Below are 23,948 nucleotides of genomic sequence, written 5' to 3'. Positions count from 1 at the left end.
ATTTCCTCCTGTTTGTCACGTCCCACCTGTCATACCTCCATTCCCCACCAGGGGGAATGCCACTTTGAGAGCTTCGGTTTTACTATATTTTAATTTTAGATCAGTTTGACCTTCGTGGGTTTTATTTGATGAGTTGGAAACTGTTCAGGTGGTTCAAAGCAAAGGAATGGACAACCCAACAAATAAGAGTTCAGAAGATAAATTATGTAAATTATGATTTAAAAAAAATAAAAGACATTAGTGGTAACCCTAACCCTTTTACCAAGGCCTTCAATTGTGTGTGAATAGTGTCTTAGTTAAATGAGTCGATTCAAAGAAATGCATATATTTACAAATGGATTTCATGTTTAATACGACTGCCTGAAATTCTTTCCTATTTTTAATTTTCCTGCTCAGAGCTTTTCTCAGCTCGTACCCGACCAGCAGAGTCTCAACCTTGTGATGGCACAGGCTCCTCAAACATCTGTCCCTCAAAATCTCCAACCTCCACAGATTCTGACCTCCCTCCCTCTGTCACATTCATCTCCACAGGTACTGAACATTTTCGATCGGTGATCTTTATTTTCTGTTTGAGCTTTTCCCCTTCTCTTCTCTTCTATTGATTTGTTTCCCTTTTCTTTTTCTTCTGCTTCAGTTTACTTCACAGTATCCCTCAGTGGAGGTGATACCCGCTGTGACAGACAGTGACCCCTCCCACCTTCACCCCTGCTCTGCTCCCCACTCCTCAATATCCTCCTCTTTGAATCGAATCTTCCTCTCCCCTGGACAGGCTTTCCCCACTACGCCGTCTGTCTCACCACTTTCACCTCTACTCATTGAAAACGCTTTAGCGCCCCCTGTCCCGGTCTCCCTCATACCGTCCCCTTCACCTGTGATGGGTCCGGTGGCTCCTACTTTACAGCAGCTCCAACCCATCGCTGCCAGTTTACAGCATAGTGCCACATCTGAGGCTTCTCCTTTTCAGTCTGTCTTACCACCTCACCCTGAGTTTGCATACTGTGCTCCTAGCGTGAACACACACCTGTCCACCAATGACAGCCCCCAGCGTCTGATACAGGTAATGCTGTCAGCTGCATTGGTGCTCAGATGTTTGACAGAAAGCTGTGAAAATGTTTAATGTGGTTTTATTTACATGAAGCTTGGGTTGGACTGTTTAAAAACAAGTTGTTTTGCATTCTCTTTTGTAAGACCTTTACAATAATTATGCATTAAATGCATTATTTTAAAAGAAAATGGAATTTGTAGTTTAGGAATGGGGAGTTTTTACCACAGCGGGTTCACAAAAATATGATTGTCTGAGCCGAGGACCACATGATCACCATTCAGTTCAGCATTTAGAATAATGACTAATCTGAACATTAATGCAAGAAAGAACAAATAGAGTTTGTGCTTTTTACTGTTGTGTGTGTTTCTGGAGTCATTGTTTGTATTTTTATTGTTTTGTATATGTGTTTTTGTATTCATCTTGTGTCCTTTGAATTAATTTTGATTATATTAGTTGTCTTGTGTATTTTATTTTTTTGTATTTTTGTAGTTTTATATAGTCATTTTGTGTGTTTTTGATGTATATGTTATTGTTACGTTTGTATATTGCTGTGTCTATGTGTTTGTAATTTGTTGTCGTCTTTTGTCTTTTTGTGTATTTTTGGAGTCATTGAGTGTATTTTTTTTGTTTTATATATTTTTATTTTGTTGTGTGTTTTTGTAGTAGACTTGTGTCCTTTGGAGTAATTTTGATGATATTACCTGTAGTTGTCTCATGTATTTTTGTTTTGTGTATTTTATTTTTTTGTATTCTGTAATTTTGCATGTTTTTATCATCATTTTGTGTTTTTGATGTTGTTGTTTTTGTTTTTTTTCCCTTGTGTGTGTATTGTTTTGTAGTACTGTTTGTTTTTCAAGTTTTCTATTGTGTATTTTGTTGTCATTTTGTGTATTTTTGGAGTTATTGTATATGTTTACTTTAGGAGCCAGGCAAGGGCTGCATTTGGCCCATGTGCCGCCAGTTGCCAGTGTCTGTTTCAGCTTATAATAATGTATTTCAAATGTTTATTGTTTGGGTATGATGCTAAAGAAAAAAATCAGATTACATGTTTCATAACTTCATTACAAACCCTAATGTTAATAGTTTCATCATTTTGTTTTCCAGCAGCTTCCACAGCAAAACCAGGCCAGGCCCGCTGATGATGTGCCCTGTTCCCAGATGGCGCTGCCTGCAGCAGAACCTCCAGTCTTCCCAGCATCTGTACCTGTGCAGAACGGACTTGATTTGAGTGTAGCCTCATCAATGCCCGGCCAGCTGGACATTATCAGCCCATGCCACTATCAGCAACCTCTGAGTCAGGTTCAAAGCCACACTTCTCTGCATCAATCCTCTGACTCTCAGAAAGCTTTGTCTGAGAGCACTAGTTCCAGTGTGACTCAGCAGAAAACAACCACTGCTGTCACAGCAGCTCCACCTCCAGCTCAGGATCCAGCAGAAGGAAACGCAGAGGTCTGGAATCAAAATGTACCTTATTTTGGCATAAAAAGTATTGTTGGTTCACAATCATCTGTGTGTTGTATGTTTACAGGATCAAGCTGCAGAGAAACGCACTGGAGGGCACAGTTATGACAGGTATGAAACTTATTTCCTCTGAATTTCTTCAAAGGTGAGAAGTCAGTGTTTTGTTTTGTTTTGTTTTTTAATGGTTTAGTATTCATTACCTATTATTAACAGCATTAGTTATTCCCTGGTGCAATACATTGTGTGAACATTAGGCTTATTTTGTTATTTTAGTGTATTAAAAACAGTTTCTCTGGTTCAGTAATACATTTAAAGATTAAATGCCTTTGTTTGTAGAAACTTGGTGGTTTTTAATTTGGCGGGTTTGTATTAATCACATTTTTTATGCGTTTCCTTTCCTAAACAGTGTTAATTCAGATGCTACATCAGGAAAGGAGATGAGTGATGGTTATGAGGGGACACATGGAAGTAAAGGTGACGCGAAAATCCGCAAACACCATCGCCGGTCAATGCGAACTCGTTCCCGCCAAGAGAAGATCAGCCGACCAAAGCTTAGCATGTTAAATGTATGTAATCATCACATATCATAACAAGGGGCATCTTCATTTAATGTCCTATTGTAATGTATGTAACATGTGCTATTGTTGCAGGTATGCAACACGGGAGATAAGATGGTTGAGTGCCAGCTAGAAACTCACAACCATAAAATGGTCACTTTCAAGTTTGATCTTGATGGAGATGCACCTGAGGAGATTGCCACCTATATGGTATGTCAGGACGTAGCTAGCTGCTCTGGCAGTTGAGTTATTACAAAGATACCTGAAGTATCCTGAAGGCTTCTCTGTCCCGTTGTATTAATGTTGCCAATTATTCTAAAGCACTATAGGACTGATTAGTAGTAGTTAAAGCTCAGTATAAATTGAGAACCATTTAGCATGTTTACAAAAAGTGTTTCTTCTTCCTTATTTACTTTCTTTAGTCCCAAGGTTTTCAACGTCTAAAGTGGGTTGATTTTTTTTTGTTAGAAATTAATTTTCTTGAGGAAAAATGTAATTTTTTTTAATTGGGAAGTTTTAATTTAATCTGATCAAGTTACATTATATTTCTGACAATAGGAAACAGTCATTTGTTACCTAAGGTCACACTAGAACGGTGAAGCAAACCTTTTTTGATGATATACAAATTTAAAGGCAAGGCAAATGCATTTGTGGAGCACATTTCATACACAAGGTAATTCAATGTGTTTTAATGATTGAAAAGTGCAACAGAAAACATGCAACAGTTTAAAAATCAATGAGAACATTGAAATCAGCAGTAAAACATTGAAATCAGCAGTAAAACATTGAAATCAGCAGTAAAACATTGAAACAATAATATGATTTAAAAATCTTCCTCTGTCATACGCAGTAGAGAAAAAGAGTGCCTTTAACTTGGATTTAAAAATGTTCACATTGGATACTGACTTCAGCTCTGCTGGCACTTTAAAGTCATGTTTCTGCCAAAGACTTTGGCTAAGCCTTGTTTACTTATTAGAACATATCTTTGTTTTTTTGATGGTCATTTTCTAGGGATGTAACGATTAATCGTAAGGCAGTTAAAAATCGATTCATAGGTATCACGGTTGATATCGATTTTCTGAAAATTGAATTGCAGTACTTTTTATCCACAAGTGTAGGCGGCGGGCGGAGTCTGCTAATACTTTCTTTCTGGCCGCCTTCTACTCTTAAATATGTTAATAAATGATTCATTACCCCTTTAGCACCGAAAGAATATCTGTAATATTACTTGAATATCTGTAAAAGTCACATTTTTCTATTAGCTCTGTCTGCTACCATAGCTTCTCTTCTTCACTGAAAGATATCTGCATGCCAACCGACCACTGTGTTACCAGCGCCCTCTGCTGGTCTAAACAAATATGACGTAAATCTAAATCATTGCAATCACGGTTTTTTTTTTTTTTTAAAGTCCAGTTGTTAAGGCACAAAATACATTTTCAGTTGCACTTTTAAAAAGAAAAATAACTATTATGCAGTTTTGCATTGTTTATTATCGAACCAGAATTTAAATTAATAGGCTTCATTTTCATTTGTATTATTCCTTTATTTATTTCATTCAAGATTTATTTTTAGTTAAATTACATTGTTTTGAATAGATTATCAAGGAATTATTTTGACAATGAAAAATAAAAGGAAAATAGTACAGTATTTTCTAGTTTTTTTCCCAAAAAAAAAAATTTGCCTACAGTCCCATTTTGTAAAATAAATCGTGAGAGAATCGTATCGTGAATCGAATCGTATCGGGAGTTGAGTGAATCATTACATCCCTGTCATTTTCTCTTTTATACTCTTTAGGCGGAGAATGATTTCATCCTACTTTTGGAGAAAGAGGTGTTCATTGAGCAGCTGAAGGAAATTGTGGACAAGGCTGAGGACCTGCTGAGTGAGGACACAGAGGGTGAAAGAAACTCTGACCAGGCTCTCAGTCCCAAAACCAATGAGCGAGTGGACAAGTCGTTGACAGAGGTGAGAATAAAGGGTGTTGTCAGGTTATGGACACAACAGCGTGATCCCAATGTGCCTCTTCCCAGTGGGCATCATTGTGACAGCGATCTCACTATGACTTTGCATCCAGGACTGCCAAAAATAGCAAGTGTTTGCTGAGAGGACAATGAAATGTAATTGAATTAGTTTGAGAGGTTTAACTCATGAGCCACCAGGGGAAGCTTTTTCACTTCTTGCTGAAATTGTGCACATACATCAAAAAAATTTTTTTTTTTTTTTTTTTTTTTAAAGGGTTCAGAACCAAGCACACCACAACTTGTGTACCAACAGAATGGTAAGTTTTAGTGGGTTTCTTTTTTCTGAATTCACATTTTTACATGTAAATAATGAGTCATTTATGGGGAAGTGCATTATAATGAATTTATCTCCACCTTTATTTATTTCTCCTAAATGTGTTTGGATCTATTCATTTTTTTTTATCTCTTCTAAACAGTCCTCCACACTGGCAAGCGCTGGTTTATCATCTGTCCTGTTGCTGAGACCCCAACGCTGGACAGTGAACCCACAGCTCACGGTAATCAATCAATCAGAACTACAGTGGTCATTATTCTACTCCCAAAATTTAGGATTTGGATATTAATAGATTAAAAAAATGTGTGGATTGAAACGCTTGTAAAATGACTTCCATTGTCATTGAAGGTCAGTTGATTTATTCAGGTCAGGCCGTTTAATTTTTTCCCAAATTCCGTTTTTTCCACATACATTTTTAAAGGGAACATATTAAACAATTTTTTTCTAAACTGTTCTCAACCTGGGACTTACATTTTGCCAAGGTCATTAAATCGTGACCCACTTTCTTTTTTTTTTTTTTTAGAATTCAACCAACAAAATTTTTCAAAAATAGCTGTTGAAAAAACACGTACGGTATATAATCTTTTTTGAAACATAAATCTATTGCATTTCACAGCATGCCTGTCAAAATAAATGTTTCTTTACAAATAAAAGACAGGTCCAACATGAGAGACATTAAGTATTTACTTATTTTTGACCAGCTGCCCATGACCCACCCAGTACAGGCCCGTGACCCACTTTTGGGTCCCGAACCACCAGTTGAGAATCACGGGTCTAAATGACATATCTGTGCTGGTATTTGGTCAAAACATAACATGAATTAAGCAACAGAAGAGGTTTAATACCCTACAAAAATGAGCCCTCTCTTTTAGGGGGTGTGTCCCTGGATTTGCATAGACCTCCCCCTTCCCCGCCCCTCTCTTCCGCGGGGTGCCACCATACGGTGGCACACACTAAACTGAAGCCACTTGATTACATTCAAAATCAATGTAAATGACGTGACTTCAAGAGGTCCTTCTGAACATAGTCGCTCAAATTTAAAAAATATGAACTCTTCAAGCGACAACTCCCTCGTCATTCACTGTCTGTAGAGCTGAGACTGCAGCCCCTCCCTCCTGCTACAGTGAGACGGCTGCAGCGGGAGTCAACCTCAATTTACTGGGGCAAAACTAAAGCGGCTAACTTCTTGAATAAGCCTACATTCTGAGTGAACTCATCCTTTAATAACTCAGTAAGTTGATCATTTAAATCGTATAAGCGGCACCGTAAACTATACGTGCTGGAGAAGATAGCCCTCTCTCTCCCCTGATACCCTGCTTTGCACACACACACACACAGGCACACACTGTTCACTGGAGCGATGGAGTGTCCAAAAAGCACCACTATGTTCAAGCGACTCATCACAGGCGATTGAAGTGACTGCAGTTGCTACAGTCGTGCTCTTTGTGAAAAACAATGGCGGACTTTCGCAAAAGTTTTCATCAGGTTGGAGGTGGAGTTACCAGGGGAGGGGAGGCTTTTTCTGTCCCGATTTTGCTTGTGACGTCACAAACTTAAAAAATTTGAAACAGACTTACACAGACCACAAACAAACGACTGGATGGTTTTGTTTCACATTTTGTGTGCCCATGGACGCTCAAGTTACCTCATGTGATGATTTTGAAAACTGCAAAAGTGGATTTTTCATATGTCCCCTTTAAGCAATATTTATAAAACATTTTTTAGAAAATATTCGTTTTTAACTCCTGTGAGGAAACACAATAAATAATAATAAAAAGAAAACCATAATTAAAGAAAAATGTCTGTCAAAAATAAAATTGTAATTTAACTGAACTGTTCGGCTCTGTATTTTGGAATGAGTGAGTGGCGTAGTTTTTGGGCAGTTTAAACATTTGGAAATTATAGGGCCCTACTTCTGCAATGGTTTTATGTAGAAATAAAGGGCAGGATTTTGATATAAAACGTTGTTGCTTTTTTCCTTCAAGGCGTTGTATATGAAACTCCCAATCATTTCTTTTTCTAATGAGTACTGACCTCTGTGTTTCTTAAGCATCTGAACTGCATGGATCACCATCATTCAGGCCCAGCACCTGCACCGCTCCAGAGACTACTCCAGTTGCATCTTTTTCCTCTTCCTCTCTGTCCACCGCTGCTCAGACTTCAGTGCAAAAACCAGACCAACCCAGCACGGACCAGGTCACACAGACCCAGCCCAATCTGACCAAACATCCTCACGCTGCAGGTGACATTGGTCTGTATAAACCAAAGCTAGTGGACGAACCCTGCATCTCTGCTATCTCCATGGTAGCAGATATGCCATGCTGTGCGATCGTACCCCCCCTCTCTCTGGACGTGAAAGCCATTGATAAAGGACCAGCTGATGTTACGGCCTTGTTTCAAAACGAGCCGATGCATCAGAACCTGAGCCCGACTGGAGAGCCCCCCCCTCAGCTGGGCTCTCAGCAGCCTGTGGTCCTACAGCAGCCGTACGCCACGCCCATGCAGCCTGGGACAGTGACATCCCAGCCCCAAAGTCCAGCTCATCACGTCTCCCAGTGCTCCCAGTCGTCTAGCCAGCAGCATCAGCCTGTGGTGCCAGGGGAGTCTGACGGTGAGGGGCCCCGCAGAGTGGGGTTTGTTGATCGGACAATCAAGACTTTGGATGAAAAACTGCGAAACCTGTTGTACCAGGAGCACTCCCCAGCCCAGCCCTCCGGGGCCACGTCAGACCCTCAGACCTCCAGCACAGACGGGGTCAGTTCTCCTCCTGTTTCAGACGGACAGAGCTCTGAGGGAGCTCCCACAAAGAAGAGGGGGGAACCTCTGGTAAAGCACAGTGTGTGTGTGAGAGTGAGATATGTTGAGAAACCATTAGTGAATCATTTTTCTGTACTGGGGTATTGATTGATTTGGATGAGGGCTATAAACAATGAGTGGATAACAAAATTACTGCTGCCCTCCAGTCCTTCGTCCTGACTTCTTCTTCCCATAGCATCACTGATATTAAAACACATTTGAAAAGCTGAGACATTCAAATAATTATGGCTTGCGGCAAATCACTGAGGAAATTGATTATTTTGGGTCAGTGTATGTTTTAGTCAATGGATTTTCCATTCAGAAAAGGTTATAAAACATAAAACAAAGAAATGAGTGGTTTTTCAATTAAAATGTAGTAATTCAGAAATTAAAATTGAAATTAAATGGGTTTTTCCTTATCAGGGCCAAGAAGGAATAAACAAAACATTCAAAACCAGAAGTTGCCGTTTTCAAAGTAAGAGCTGTGAGGGTTTTGGCGCTGCTGTGTAACAGAAGTTGATGACATGATCAATACATTGCTTTTCAAAATTATAAGAGAATGTCTCAGTGAAGAGGACATGATTGCAGAAAAGTTTTACTCCACCAACCCTACTTTGGTGTGATATACATGCAGAGATTTTTGCAGAAGACAGCCTTGTTTTGCTATGTCTTATTTTGGGGCTCTTGCCAGAAAAACAACACCTTCCAAGTACATGCTGTTATTTTTAAAATGACAACTTCTGGTTTCTGCCTTCTAATATTTCATATTTTGTTTTTAGAAACAGAAAATGAAAATCAACCGTTTTTTAAAGTTTTGTTTATCCCTTCTCACCCGCGATAAAGGAAAATTCCTTCAATCTCGTGACCAAAACATCCACTGACCAACCTGTCACTGTTGGATTAAATTTTCTCTTTCTATTTTAGCCTCAGATTCCTGAGCGTGACAACGGTGTGGTTGCGTCAAGTGACTCAGCAGTGCCGGGTAAATAACATTGTATTGAAATAAGCAGATGTGTATAAATGTGTGTCAAATTTTTATTTAATTTTTTTGTCTTTTAGCCACTAGCAAAGCTGCAAATGCAAAAGATGCCACGGCCAGTTCCAGTTCAAATGGCTCAAAAAGTCGTTTTCAAGTAAGATTTGATTATATTAGTTGTCTTGTGTCTTTAGGTTTTGTGAATTTTATTTTTCTGTTTTCTGTAAATTCTGTATGGTTTTAAGTCATTTTGTGTTTCTGATGTTGTATATTTTTTGTTATGTAGTAATGTGTTTCTTGAGTAATTTTGTTGTCATTTTGTGTATTTTTTGTCATTTTATGCATCAACTTTGTGGGCTAGTGCTGCTCGATTATAGAAAAAAATTACAATCATGGTTATTTTAGTCATAATTGATTGAAATCACAAATATTTAAATGATTGTCAACCAAAAAGTTTTTTTTTTTTTTTTAAACAGTGCTATATAATTTTTTCCTCAATTTTATTTTTGTAATTGTTAAGCGTAATAATCAAAATCGTAATTGAATTTTGATTATTGCACAGCCTTATTGGGGGTTATTCTAAATTAGTCCTTTTTAAACTCCAGATGAGCGTCTATGTTTTTAGGGTCTAAACTTTTGTTGCCTAAATATTGTATTTAATGTTCGTGTTTAGGAAACAAACTTTATTGTTAACCAAAAAGTTTTTCTCATTCCTAAAGATCATCCCAACTCCATCAGATGTGTGCCATTTGGAGAAAAGTAAGAAGACGACCAACAGCTGCAAGTCAGTGTCGCCCTCTAGTGGCTCGGGAGAGTCTCACAGTAAGACTCGGTGCACCAACAGAAACCAAGAGGACAACAAAGCATTGTCTGCATCCTCTGTGACGGCTCCAGCTGATGATGACGAGAAAGCAGGAACATCCAGACTTCATTGTAACAATCGCTTCTCTGCACCTCCAAACTTCTATCCAGCCGCCCTGTCTTCCAGTCCTGACTCCACCCCGTGCCATCTTCCCCGAGCCCAGACCATAGATTCCTCCTCCCACCACCACTATCACAGACTGTCCCATGCCTACTCTGGCTCGGCTGAGGAAGAGAACAGCATCGCAACTCTTCCTCCTGCTCAGCCCTCTCCTTCACTTCACGCTCTGTCTGAGCACAGCGGCAGTGACATCATGAAGAGGGCCGTGGCATTCCTGAGGCGCTCCGGGCGCAGCAAAAGTGAGCAGAGCTCGGACTCCGTAAACAGACTGCCATTGGCCATGAACGGTCACGCGTCTTCCACTTCTGCAGGACACGCCCACTCTGCCTACATCAGCAGTGACAATGACTCTGAATTTGAAGATGCAGATATGAAGAAAGAACTACAGAAACTCAGAGAAAAGTAAAGTGACCCACACATTTACACACTCACAACGTACAGTACTTGACGTTTACCTCAGTTTGGTGGCTCTTGATATCCAAAAATAATATTTCAAGTTTTTTCAATTCAGAAGAAGTTATCACTGTCATTCATATGAAATGTAGTGCTCATCTGATTTGTACTAGTTTTTAGGGTCTTATGATAGCCTTATTTCAAAAAAACAAAATTCCATTTTTTTCCATTTTAATGCCTTACTATATATAGCCTTATGTCAGAAAAAGAATCTATTTTTTTCCCCCATTTTTTATGCCTTACTATACGCCTTATCTCAGCAAAAATGCATTTTTTCCATTTTTATGCCTTACCCTTATCTGAAGAAAAAAATCCAAGATGTTTCCATTTTCATGCCTTACTATAACCTTATCTGAAAAAACGTACCAAATTTTTCCATTTTTAAAAAAATGAATACATTTTTTTTTGCCCTAAGATGATTTTGAACAGGTAAAGACTAAAATTTCTCTATTAAGCCACATTAGCAATTTCACATTGTTACTACAATTTTAAGAATGACTTAGCCAGCATTAATGTAATAATTATTATAATATTTTAAGCCTTTGGTTCTTGTGATTTTGATTATACATTATATATACTGTAACTCCACCCAGTGTCTTGGAAAATTACTGTATAAACTCTCTTTTGGTACCTTTGGCAATGTGGGCAGGTGCCAAGTCAACCAGCATCTCCTTAAAGCTCGTCAGCAGAAGGATGCATGAAGTGCTCTTTCTGGTAGATGCGTTGACTGTGGGCTTCAGAAAACACAGTGGACCAACATCAGCAGACGAGTCCAGTGTGAAGTTTCCACAGTCAGTGCCAAGCTGCATTGATGCAGTAATTCTTACTAAAGGATTCCCAAGAATTGAGTGCATGGATAGGAAAATACTTTTCAGAAGCCTGGCATTTGTGTTTAAAACCTCAATGTTTTTTTTTTTTGTTTTATTAAGCTTATGTAATATTTAAATTTTCTGAGACACTGTAAGCCATAATTAAATTAAATCAAAAACACAAGAATTAAAGGCTTGAAATATTTCACTCTATGAGCAATGAATCTGAGTTTACTCTCTGAAATTATTGAGAAAAAATATTAAACTTGTTCATGATATTCACACTTTTGAGCTGTACCTGTCATTAAGGTATTCTTTTAGACAATGTCAGAAAGGCTTTGTGCATTGCATTGTGGGATTTGGAGTCCCGTAGATGGATGCATTTCATTATTACCGTAATTTCTTGTTTTTTCGTCAGACAAGGAGGACAGTGATTGGCACTTAACACCATTTTTGTTCTAGTTTGTTCCCAGTATTCCCTATGATATCACCTCATTCTGTGAGACTTTAAATTTCATTTGGATTGTATCTTTCTATGTAAATTCCAAAATAAACATCTGCCATTGTTTTGCCACAACTTTCAATCTCTGAAGATCCCAGAAATGTGTTGGGAAGTCACTTTGGCAGAGTTTTTTTTGGGGCGAACACAAGAAATTGCGGGAAAAATTAAGGAAAAACACTTCTATGCATCCATATACGGGACTTCACATCCCACAATGCAATGCACAAAACATTTCTGTGTTTACAGTGGAGATAAAAACAAACTTTCGAGCAGCGATTTCAACCCTTTTACAGCTTTTTTTTTGGAGCAAATGATCGTTAATTTATTGATCTATGAGGCCGTGTCTTGATTGTAAATCACATAATACAAAATAATCTTCCTCAAAAAGTGTTTCCAGCTCAAAAAGTTTTTTTCAACCTCTTCATTCAGACACATGAAGGAGATCTCAGAGTTGCAGGCGTTCCAGAGGAGTGAGATAGAACATCTGTATAAGGAGCTGGGTAAAAACCTGCCGCCCAATGTCAGCCTCCTTCACGCCGTCCCTCCGACTGGCCGGCGGCGCAGGACCAGCAAACACAAGCTCAAAGCTGGAAAACTGCTCAATCCCATGGTGCAGCAGCTCAGAAATAACATAAACACCAGCAGTGCTGAGAGGAAAGGTGAGTGGGAGGAGATGGCAGGCGATAAGTGAGATTTCTGTAGAAAGGAGCTAATTTTAGCTAGCAGAGAACACATTTTCTGTGCTCCTCTCTAGGAGTTTGTGAATCAAACACAAACTTTTATTTTTTCTAATCATCTTTGTCTAATTTTTTTACATCAAGGTGAGAGCCCTGCCAGTTCTTCCAGCTCCCCGGCTAAAAGCTCTGTACTGTCGGATGGTTCAACACACTCTAGTATCGGCTCGAGCAATCAGCACCTAACCATGACTCAGCAAGTCCTCACCCAGCAGCCATGTTCGTTAAAGGGCTCCATCTCCTCAGACAACATCTACACTGGGCTTCACAATGACGGATCAGCATACCATGCTGGTTCAGGCCAAGGTACACATAGTAACTTCACCTGCAGGATGGATGCTCTGTGCTAAACTACAGTTTTAGGACTGATGGGAAAAATGCTTCACACAGGCTTATTATTCACAATATCCAACAATATATATTTTCTCATGTTATATATACAAACTTGTGACATGCTTTTCAGATAAGTATGTTACAAAAGTATTGATAGTTGTTCTGCAGCATTTAAAAAAATCTAAACAATCAAAAAGGACCAATTAAAATGAATGGAAAAGATGATAGGTGTGGTTACCATTACTCAGGGAAACTAAGCCAATTTCTATTATTGTTCTACAAGCTAAATTGTTAGCATTAGCATCAATCCATCATGATAAAACAGTCAGCGAAAGTAAGACTAGGGCTACATTCACACTGCAGGTCTCAATGCTCAATTAAACTATTATTTAAAAATCTGATTTTTTTTTTTTTTTTTTTTTTTGGTGTGTACTCGTTTATATTTACACATTAAAAGCGTCTTTTATCAGTTTGGAGTATGAAGTGACCCGCATGCGTAAAAGAGGTCCTGAGGTGCTCCGTGCACATGCAGTTAAATATGGAGGCGTGTGTGGCACTGATAATATGAATTAATTTTAAGAACTCACTCTCCTTCTACTATCTACTTTTCTACTTGCATCCTCCACCGGGGCTTCCCCCCTCCCCTACCACTCCGTCTGGGATGCAGAATTATGATCATGTCAATAACGTAAAGGTCGGATAGAATGTAATCTGGCCTTTCAGACAGCAGTCTCATCGCAAAATATCAGATATGTTTCGGATTTGTATCCATATATGAAAGTAGCTTGGGTTGGATTTGAAAAATTGGAATTGTACTGTTCACATTGACATGGAAAATTCAGATACGGGCAAAAAATCGGAATTGACCTGCAGTTGAACATAGCCTAGAAGTGGAAAAATTGGAAATCCAACTATTTGAGAAGCACAACATTTGGACAATCCAACATTATTGAGAATCAGAAAGGTTTTTTGAAAAGCAATAATTTGTGATGGTAAGATGAATTAGAGCGTTTCACAAACTCTAGCTAAGCTAATGTGGATCGTTCAGGTCTGCAGTGTTCCATGTTTATCCAAAGCAGTCCAAGGATGGACAAACTGTGGAACTGGTCAAGAGGTCATTTGCAGCTAAATTTCCTTGATGCTGGTTTATGTAGTGATTCCCAATGTCTCACTCATTGAGTTAAAATGATCCCACACGATATCGGGACGTCCTACATATCTATCATGTTCTCACTGTTCTGTTCTGGTGCTTTTGTTGGTGGGGTTTCTCATCCCAGTCTCTATGCACTTTTACAAAGTGTTTCTCTTGTTTCTTCTCTTCTTCCCTCTTATATTCATTTTCACAGGATGGACGGTTTACCACCAAACGACAGAGAGAGTCACCTATAAATCTAGTAGCAAACCACGCACTAGATTCCTCAGTGGACCTGTGTCTCTGTCCATCTGTTTGTATCTGTTCTTTTCTATTTCCTCACACTCATTCCCATAGCCTCTTTATTTACCCACCCTCTCTCTCTGCATTCCTCAGATATTTTCATATAAATGTAATATGTCAGACTGCTCACCTTAGATACAGTACTGTGTAAAAGTTTTAGGCACGTATGGGGAAAATGCCACAAAATAAATATATCAAGATGAATACATTTCCAGAACATGAAAAGCCAAACATTCATTTCATTACATCATCAATTGTGGTTTATAAACCATGGATAAATGTAAAAACAACTAACGTTTAACAATAATGCACATGGCTTTAACTTCTAAACATTTTGGATTAGAAATGAAGATCATCCATGGAAGCAGACCTCAATAGGAATCAGGCTACACTTCCTGGACTTCTTGGATTTGTTGTTCTTCTGTAAAATAAGATTGGTGCCAATCAGATTGTTTGTTCTGTATGTTGGTGTTGCATCCACATGTACATTCCAGCACTGAAGACATCAGTAATGCTGATGACATTTCAAACACCTGAACTCCACCAGGCTTGACTATTGTTCGGTGTACGATGTCCAGCCCTTCAGAACACAACCTGCCTTCAGCTACACTGAAATCAGTCAGAAGCACTTGCTGCCATTTCCTTGCACTTTTTCTATTCCTCATTTCGTTCCTCATTTCGTTGCATTTTTGATGCAAATCTTCGATGAGGAACACTCGCTCTTGCCAGATCCGGGATGACGGAGCTGTTTTTTTCTTGCCTTGCCACTGAATCTACAGTCCTCAACATCAATCGTCTTTGTTTCTTCAAATGAGTTTGAATTGCACATTGAAGAATCTTACTCGTAATTTCCTTGGCTCCTGCTGATGCGTCTTATCTTGCTATGGTGACAAAATTAAACATCACATTGGCTCTATAGTTTAGTCTGTTTGTCCATGTAACTTTAAGCTAACTATACAGTTATTTACCTGAATTTAATGACTAATAATTGATCATACACCCAATCTTTAAAGATGCAAGTGTACAAATAACATTTTGTAGATGGATTAAAACTTCTACACAGCCCTGTTTATACTATACTATACTATACTATACTATACTATACTATACTATACTATACTATACTATACTATATTTGAAAGTTAAACATAAAACAATCAACTTCAATCTTTTAAAGCTGCGGGAGACGTTAAATCCCTATCATGAAAAGACGTGTAAACATCATAGAGATCATTTGCTTTAGAAAAAGATATAAAAGGTTGACATTTCTGCTTGAAAGTTTGTTTTGATCGTCACTCAGTTTATAGACATTGTTGGAATAGTTTTGCACATTGCATTGTGCATTTAAGTATTTTTACTTTATTCTGTGATTTTTTTTCTGTTTTTTAGTCAGACATGGAGGACATTAGTTGACTTGACACCGTTTTTGTTCTAGTTTATTCCCAGTATTCCCCATAATATCACCTCACTTCGCAAGATGGATCCTTCCGTGTTAACCCCAAAATAAACATCTGTCTTTTTTTTTTATACAACTTTCGGTCCATGACACTAGAAATGTGTTGAGAAATTTTGGGGGGCGAAAATACTTCTACGGGACTTCACATCCCACAATGCAAAGCGCAAAACTCTTTCAACACTGTCGATGAACCGTGTTTACAGTGGAGATCAAAACAAACTTTTGAGCGGCAATTTCAACCTTCTACATCTTTGTTTTTTTCGAGCCAATGATTTTTGTCTTTATCTGATCAATAATTCACATCTCCAGCAGCTTTGACTACATAAAAAGAAGTGATTCCCTTTCCTATTACATAAGTAAGGCTCTTTGACATTAACCCAAATGCTGATGTCGTCTGAATACATTAGTTTGACGGCACTCGTTCACAAGGTGCAGAGTCATGGTTACATTTGAAACCATTATGTATTGGTGCATTCTCCTCCAGCTCTTCATGCATTTGCATAATGCAGAGCTTGTGGCTTTGAAAGCAGAGCCCACCAGCACACTGGGGCTTGTGAATGGCTTGCCCTGTCCACACATGGGCCTGAGGTCACACTTGAAGTTAAAGTCAATTTATTTGTGTGCGAGCAAAATAATGCCAAAAGTTTTTTTTTTTTTTGTTTTTTTTGTTTTGTTTTTTTGCCTATTTTATGTTTTAATTAACTGTTTTAATGACAAAATAATAACCTGTGGACTCTTGCACAGTGAACAGCCTATAGCAGGGTTGGTGTTAATTATAGTTGTAATTGTGTATCATAATTTATTACAAATATGACATAATTATAATTGCATTTGAAAAAAACTTTTGCTGTTTTAATCATAATTAAGTTTGTGATTGTAATTGACAAGGAAATTCGATAAAAATTGAAATTAAACAAAAAATTGTGAAACCATGTTACAGTTCTATGTCTTACACATATGTAGTTAACAATTCCTATGTTATGTTTTATATCAACTTTTCCCACTACCTGACAGTTCTCTTCAGGATCATTTTACATTTTTGTTAGTGTATTTTACAGCTGATTTTAGACACGGCTCAAAACTGACCCGTTATCATAAGAGATGCTAACAAAAGAGAGATGTTAAGTTTGATAAGATTATTTATTAAAGGCTCAGTAATTGTACTTAAGTAATCAAGAATGTAATTGTAATTGACTTCCAGGGGAAAATTATCATTTCAATTTTAGTTGTAATTGGAAAAATTGCAGGTCAACGTAATGTAATTGACTTGTAATTGAACATGAATAATTAAAGATGTAATTGACCCCAACCCTGGCCCATAGCGTATCAGGGACACCAGATAAAAACTAGCCTCTTTTGGCTAAGTCTGGCTTATTTACAGCATGTCTGTTTATTAATGTGCATTGTCCCTTTTAAATAATCAACACCATGAAATTCTAATCTTTGCTTTGGTAGATGAGATCTCCCACATGTTTGGATGGAGGAGTCGTGCATGAAGCAAACACCAGGCAGGGCACTAATAGAGACTTGCTCTGCTATATAAAGGGCTGTGTTATCAATTTTACTATTTTCTTTCCCTCCCTCTGGCTCACATGCATGTGTTTATTAAGCACTGATGCCTGATTAATCGCTGCTAGTTTAGGCGCGCACGTTTTGGAGGGTCGTCTCTTTACTATTATGTTTTGTTTCACAGGCATCCTCACAACAACTGAAGGATTGCTTTTTATTTAGAAAAAAATAAAATCCAGGATTCAACTTCCCTGTCAGGAAATTTACCATTTTAAACACTTTCTCACCCCCTGTACTGTAGTGCCATTTATTCTCACACATCACATCATCTCTACGTTAACAGTTGTAGTCACTGTGTGTAGAACAAAGTGGCCTCTTTAGTTTTCACCACATGTTTGGCAGTGATGTTGGAGTGGATAATAACACTAACTGATGAACACACAACAACACAAACTTTGTTTTTGTGATTTGACTCCTAGGCTCCTTCCTCGTGTCTTCCTCACTTACGAACCCAGTGTCTTCTTTCTCCTTCTCCTCCTCTTCCTCCCTAACTGTTCCACTACAGTAGTTGAATGTGCTCTTTGAAGCAGCTTGTCCACATTCCTGTGGCGTGCAGTGTGTCCTGGCCTAACTGTTTCTGTCTTGTGCTGTTCTGCCTTTTTTTAGGGTCCACTCTGAAACGACTTTGTCTAGGCAAAGAGCGCAGTAGTCGTAACTATCTCATTTACCTTCCTACTCTATGTTTTTCTTCCTGTTTTCACTGGTTTCTTTTAAAAATGTTGTTTTTCTTCTTTTACTTTAGTATTTATTCCCTGGTGAAGATATGTGTACAACAAATTGTTGCCTTTGTTTGTTTTCTAGTTGCATGGCAGCGTGCCTGCATGTGTATTGATGATTGATCATTGCTTGCCCTATCAAACATTTTGTTGTTTACATTTTTGTGACACCTGTGTATATTGTAATCCTTTGGCTGCTCTGCTGGCAAAAATCTGTGACAAATTACATCCATTGATAAAAGCACTGGGATTAACAATGGGTCTAGGGCAGTGGTTGTCAAACTTTTTTGGGTGTTGCCCATTGCCCCCCAAATAATCCTGACAAATAACACATTTGTCAAATCTCATAAGTCCCAAAAATAAATTAAAGCACCAGTAATCACCTGCATGAAAAACAAATTTAAAAGTGCAGTAGCCAGAAATACAGGAAATAGCAAAACTTTGTTTGCAATCTGTGCCAAAAAATGCTTAAGAAAACAAGACAGTACACGAATGAAATGAACTTACAGGGAAAAATCATGTTTCATAATGCACGTAACAAATTTCATAAATAAATCAAAACTCAAAAACTAAATTAAATTAATTATCTGCATAAAAAAGTGCAGTAGTCAAAAATACAGAAAATTTGAGACAATTTTTGCAATATCTGCCAAAATGTTTAAGAAAACAAAAAAGGAAATTATTTAAGTCAGCTATTGAAAGTTTGTTTTTTGTTTCACTCCATGTGAAGTTCATGCTGACGTAAATCATTATTTCTGTACTTAAGTTCCACGTTACATTTTGTTCCTGGTCGTATATCTACTGCGGTCTAATAATTTAATGTTCTTTTAGTTTCTGCTACATTTTTAGGTTCTCATTATTACTTTCTTTGTGTGTAGGCATTTTGTTCAGTGTTAATGATCTTTATTGGCAATGAAGGACCACATTTATGAAGATTGGAATGAAATAGAAAATGTCCTCCTGTTTATCGCGCCCCACCTGTCATACCTCTAATCCCCACTAGAGGGCCGCACCACACACTTTGAAAAGCACTAGTCTAAGATGACATATATGCATCAAATTGTGTATGATTTGTGCCAATACAGCAGTCAATTTATTCCCCAGTCTTGTTTCTGATGTAAAATAAAAACTTTTTTTTTTTTTTAACATTTTTTTTAAGGGTCTTCTATGAACTCTGCTACTGCTCAGGCAGCTTCCAATCAGATGCCGGCTTCCCACCCTGCAGCCACACCCTCCCCTTCTTCTCAGCCAATCCCACGCCTCGCTCAGGTCCAGACCAACAACAGCAACAACAAAAGAGGCACGTTTACAGATGATCTCCACAAGCTGGTGGACGACTGGACAAAGGAGACCATAGCAGCGGCCAATCAGCCACGGCCCTCCCTCAACCAGATGAAACAGCAGCGACGCCAGCACGGCTCACAAGGCAGAGCGCCACCTACAGGACACAAAGAGGTATATTGAACTAAGATCTACAGCCAGATTATGTATTTTTATTTTTATTTATTTATTTTGACTCTATTCTCCCATGTGCGTAAGTCCAAAAAGCAGCTCATCAGCGCTGTGTTTGGCTCTGCGCCATTCTCCCCCTGTACTTAAGTAAGTCGCTGCGCGCCTTAATTCCAGTTACGCACTGTGGGTGGAGCAGCCCTGGAATGTGGGTGCTCCCATTCAAATCTGGCATTACGCGCATTCTCCGGTGTGCGTAAGTCATTTTCCTCTACACGCTTCTAACCCTGAAATAAGTGCAGCACCCCGATAAGGTGAAACATTATATTGCACTAGAAATATGGACTTGGTTGCATTTGAAGCCACACGGACTTGTGCGTCACGCAGCTGTGATCACTCAGCTGCTGCTGTGCGATTAATTAAAACTTTGACAGGCGCAGATTTTTGTCCACGTTGGTCATAGTGATTCAACTATCCTGGGAGCGTGGCTTCTCCAGCTCTGTGCCACGTCAAATTCGTCATCAAATTGGAGTGAGGTGTTTGGGCTCGCCCTGCAGTAAGAAAGGAGCAAATCACCCTCTAACTAACAATTGAGAGAATCAATGAAAAAAAACACTTTGGGCCTGTGTATGAAGCCCTAATAGCACTTTATGATGTTTAAAGCACAGAAAAGTTGATTTAGCGTAACATGGGCCCTTTAAGTACTTATGTGTGAACCATAGAACTGTAATATGGTTCATCAGTTTTAAATTTTAATTAAATTGTAAATGAGATTTTTTATAGAATTTCCATGCCAATTACAATTATATGAAGTTAATTACAATTCAATTACGATTACTACATATTTTTTTAATTACAATTACAACTATATTACATCATAAATATTTACCAACTAAGCGATTACAATTAGAATTTACCCCAACCCTGATTTAATAATATATTATGGTACTTTTAAAATATATTTGCCTAATAAACCGACAAACCACTAGGGGTCACTCGAGGATCACCAGTGGTCCGCAGACCACTCTTTGAGAATCACTGATTTATTAGAATACAGTATGTTTTGTGTTGTGTAAATCAAAGACTTCCTTTTCCAGATGAATTGTCCTGTTGGTCCCAGCCAGTTCCAGCTGCCTCTGTCCTGCCCACTGACTGCTTCGTTAGGCCCCAGAATGCCCTCAGCACCAGCTCCAAACACCTCCACTTCTCTGCCCCCTGGTTACCTTGTGCCACGAGCAGGCTCCTATGGGGGAATGGTTCCCAGTCCTTTTTACCACCACCAGTGGCCAGGCACGACTGGTCCCGTCAGCTCTGCGCTTCCTGTGGGCGCGGCAGGAAAGATGCCCTACGCCACAATGACAAACCCTGGGATAAACACATACCCTGTGGTACCACACCTCTCTGACACTGGGACCTGTCCTAAATCTACCAGAACTACTTGATTTGTGTGTGTGTGTGTGTGTGTGTGTGTGTGTGTGTGTGTGTGTGTGTGTGTGTGTGTGTGTGTGTGTGTGTGTGTGTGTGTGTGTGTGTGTGTGTGTGTGTGTGTGTGTGTGTGTGTGTGTGTGTGTGTGTGTGTGTGTGTGTGTGTGTGTGTGTGTGTGTGTGTGTGTGTGTGTGTGTGTGTGTGTGTGTGTGTGTGAATAATCAGTTGTTGTAAATACCATGACATAAGTCTTGAAATCCTTCAGATGAGATGTATATCTATAGTGTGTGTGTGCGTACGTGTGGGTGTGTGTCTGTACAACACACTCCCCACATGTTCAGTGTGCATGTGACATGTGGTGGTGACTGAGCTCTTCTTCTGTTCTCACTAAAATGTATTTCAACTGCGTGTTTTTTTCACTCAACAGTGTTCACATTGCTTTTCTGTCTTACATTTACATCCACATTAAACACTACATTGGACTCCATGTGGCAGTGGTGTGAGACACGCTCAGAGGACGGTATGAATGAATATTCTGGAAGGAAGGAATGTAGTGCCTTAAACATTGATTTCTATGTTACGGTTTTTGTTTTGTTTTTTTTTTACTTTGGGGAGATTTCACTCTTGTTTTTTTATGGTTTCTTGAGTGCAGTCTTTTTTTTCTTCTTTTTTATGCATTACACACTTTTTTTTTGGTTTACATATGAATGCCCTTGTAGTACTGCACTATTAATACCACATAGATTCTTATTTAATGAATAAAACTTGTTTTAACACTTGTTTACTTTCCACCCCTGTGACTGAAGGAATGCCATAGTGGTGAGATTTACTGATGCCTTGCTGAAAGGAATGGGGTAATGTATGACTGATGATGAGGGAAGAGGGAAAAAAAACTACCGTATTCAGCAGCCAAAATCCGCTCATTCAGGTCGAAATGGTGAAGTTGGACAAGACCTCTGCATGTGAGCTAGTGTTTGTAGCCTCGTGTGTGCGCGCGCAGAGGTAAAAGTGTCCCGAGCCATACGATGTGTGTATATTTCTTAATATAGTACGGTACATGCCTCTGATAGTTTTCTGGGTGGAATGTAGCGACTTCTATTTGGCTCAAAAAGTGCAATTTTAACATTTCCGTAAAGCTTTGATCGTGGCCTTTGTTTGCCACAAGCCTTATTTCTGAGGTGTGCAACAGGAGCCAAGCTGCCAAAAGAAACAAAGTTACAAATCAACAGCCCTGAACTCATTACTGCTATTATACTTTCAACTAATCATACATTTTGTGCATTAACCACTTCTTATATTATTTAACGTCTAAAGCCTGGTTATTTTAACGCTGCTATCCAATAAAATGATCCCAATTTATTGTTATTTAGTTAATATCTGTTTTGAATTTTTAATTTCTAGTGTTTAATTTCAGCTCTGGCTTCTAATTAGCCTTTTTTTTTTTTTTTTTGATTTTTCAGAGTCAAACACTACTTGATGATGGGAGATTTGCACAACATATAGTCTCCCTTTCTTTTATGTAAGCAGTCCCTATATATCTACGTATATAGGGTGTGTGTGGGTGTCAACCAGCTGCTCTTTTTATTAAAAATAAATAAATATTGATGAGCATGGCGAACCGTACAGCTATGAGTTAAAAATCAAATACCCAAAACATCCCGGATCCTACCAAGCTGTGAACTGTACAGTTTTTCTCATGGTTTGTATCCACACGTTTAGTTTGACTAATTATGGGGCGTGTCGTAATGGGTACAGATCGATTGCTTTTAGTGTATATTATTATTCCATCAATTCAGTTTGAATTGGACTTTTCTATAGGATATTATGCAGAGTCCTCTGCTTTGGTGAATTAATTCTTGTAAGAGATTTCTGTTCTCTGTCAAAAGTATTTGACGTGTTTTCTCCCCTACTCACCCCCCCCCCCCTAACGTTCAAAAGCAGACTGCAGAGGGTTAGGGTTACTACTGCTGTCATGTTCATTTTGCAGAAATTAAAGGAGATGTTCTGTGGAGGGGGATTGTTAGGTTTTTTTCCACTTTGCTCCACTGGACAACGTTGCCCTCTAGTGAACATGCTGCACATTGTTAAAGGCTTGTATTAAAGTGTGTGGGATTGCTTTGGCCTGCTGTGTGTCCCACTGCATTACCCTGCCCTCATGCACTCTAATCACCAACTGTTTGTTGAGAGAGAAATAAATATTTTGTGCTTGAACCGTTTGTCTTGATCTTCATTATATTTTACCAATACATTTCTATATCTGATTTTTTTTTTTTTTTAATAGTACAGAAGCGACTGACAACAAAAGACAGTGTAAACTTCTCAGCCCATCTTAAAACTGAAATATAACTTTTTGCATTTCATTTTAGTTAATTTCTTGGCAGTTGATTGAAATAGTTTAGAAATGCAGTTATCAAGTGCAATTTTGTAAGTATAATCATTGTCTTGGTCTCCGTTCACTTTAATTGAGTGTATCTTTTATTTTTGTATACTTTGACTTCTACTTTGAGTAACTAATTACTAATTAATTTCCCCCTAGGGTTATTAAAGTCCCACCAGTAAAAACAATAAATAGGAAAAGTAGAATAATATGAGCTAGTATCTCACTTATGACTTAGTATCTCATAATTATGACTTAGATTTTTTTTAATTTGAAATCAGAAGTAAGAACATTCACAATTACTAGTTGTATTTTTTCTTTCCATTTTTACAATTTAAGATTTTTGAAACAAATGCAAATAAATTGTCAGACTTATCCACTGTGGCATAAAAAAATGTTTATTGTGGTTCAGCCATACCAAGGTCAGCCCTACAATTGTTTAATATGTATTCCTATAATTGTTGGCTGAAACCATATTTTCTTACATACGCGTTATTGTTGTAAAAAAATTACATTTAAATATATATATATATATTAAAAAATGATGCATGCACTGTATATAAAAAAAATATGAATT

General features: G+C 38.3%; 1 protein-coding gene across 10 annotated transcripts in view; it reads left to right on the top strand.

Annotated features, from left to right (window-relative positions):
- Window positions 1–23,205, top strand: part of LOC114467685 (serine/threonine-protein kinase WNK2) — a 61,516-nt gene extending 38,311 nt beyond the window's left edge. For 2 of the 10 annotated variants that reach the window (XM_028454154.1, XM_028454152.1), the window contains exons 12-31: window positions 397–531; window positions 635–1,057; window positions 2,150–2,494; window positions 2,574–2,617; window positions 2,913–3,072; window positions 3,157–3,273; window positions 4,858–5,028; window positions 5,299–5,341; window positions 5,501–5,581; window positions 7,409–8,184; window positions 9,079–9,136; window positions 9,214–9,287; window positions 9,850–10,514; window positions 12,306–12,535; window positions 12,698–12,916; window positions 14,290–14,388; window positions 18,010–18,054; window positions 19,279–19,574; window positions 20,666–21,013; window positions 21,141–23,205. In XM_028454154.1, coding sequence (XP_028309955.1) covers window positions 397–531; window positions 635–1,057; window positions 2,150–2,494; window positions 2,574–2,617; window positions 2,913–3,072; window positions 3,157–3,273; window positions 4,858–5,028; window positions 5,299–5,341; window positions 5,501–5,581; window positions 7,409–8,184; window positions 9,079–9,136; window positions 9,214–9,287; window positions 9,850–10,514; window positions 12,306–12,535; window positions 12,698–12,916; window positions 14,290–14,388; window positions 18,010–18,054; window positions 19,279–19,574; window positions 20,666–21,010 — 4,326 coding nt within the window. In that variant the 3' untranslated portion in view covers window positions 21,011–21,013; window positions 21,141–23,205. Of the gene's footprint in view, window positions 1–396; window positions 532–634; window positions 1,058–2,149; window positions 2,495–2,573; window positions 2,618–2,912; window positions 3,073–3,156; window positions 3,274–4,857; window positions 5,029–5,298; window positions 5,342–5,500; window positions 5,582–7,408; window positions 8,185–9,078; window positions 9,137–9,213; window positions 9,288–9,849; window positions 10,515–11,214; window positions 11,332–12,305; window positions 12,536–12,697; window positions 12,917–14,289; window positions 14,389–18,009; window positions 18,055–19,278; window positions 19,575–20,665; window positions 21,014–21,140 lie in introns of those variants that run through there. The other 8 variants (XM_028454160.1, XM_028454159.1, XM_028454153.1 and 5 more) reach the window with 7 other exon arrangements.
- The last annotated feature ends 743 nt before the right edge of the window (window positions 23,206–23,948 follow it).

This window comes from Gouania willdenowi, chromosome 7 (genome assembly GCF_900634775.1).
Source record: "Gouania willdenowi chromosome 7, fGouWil2.1, whole genome shotgun sequence".
Lineage (NCBI taxonomy): Eukaryota > Metazoa > Chordata > Actinopteri > Blenniiformes > Gobiesocidae > Gouania > Gouania willdenowi.
Note: the sequence above shows the minus strand (reverse complement) of the source record. Positions and strands in the feature narration are given on the sequence as shown.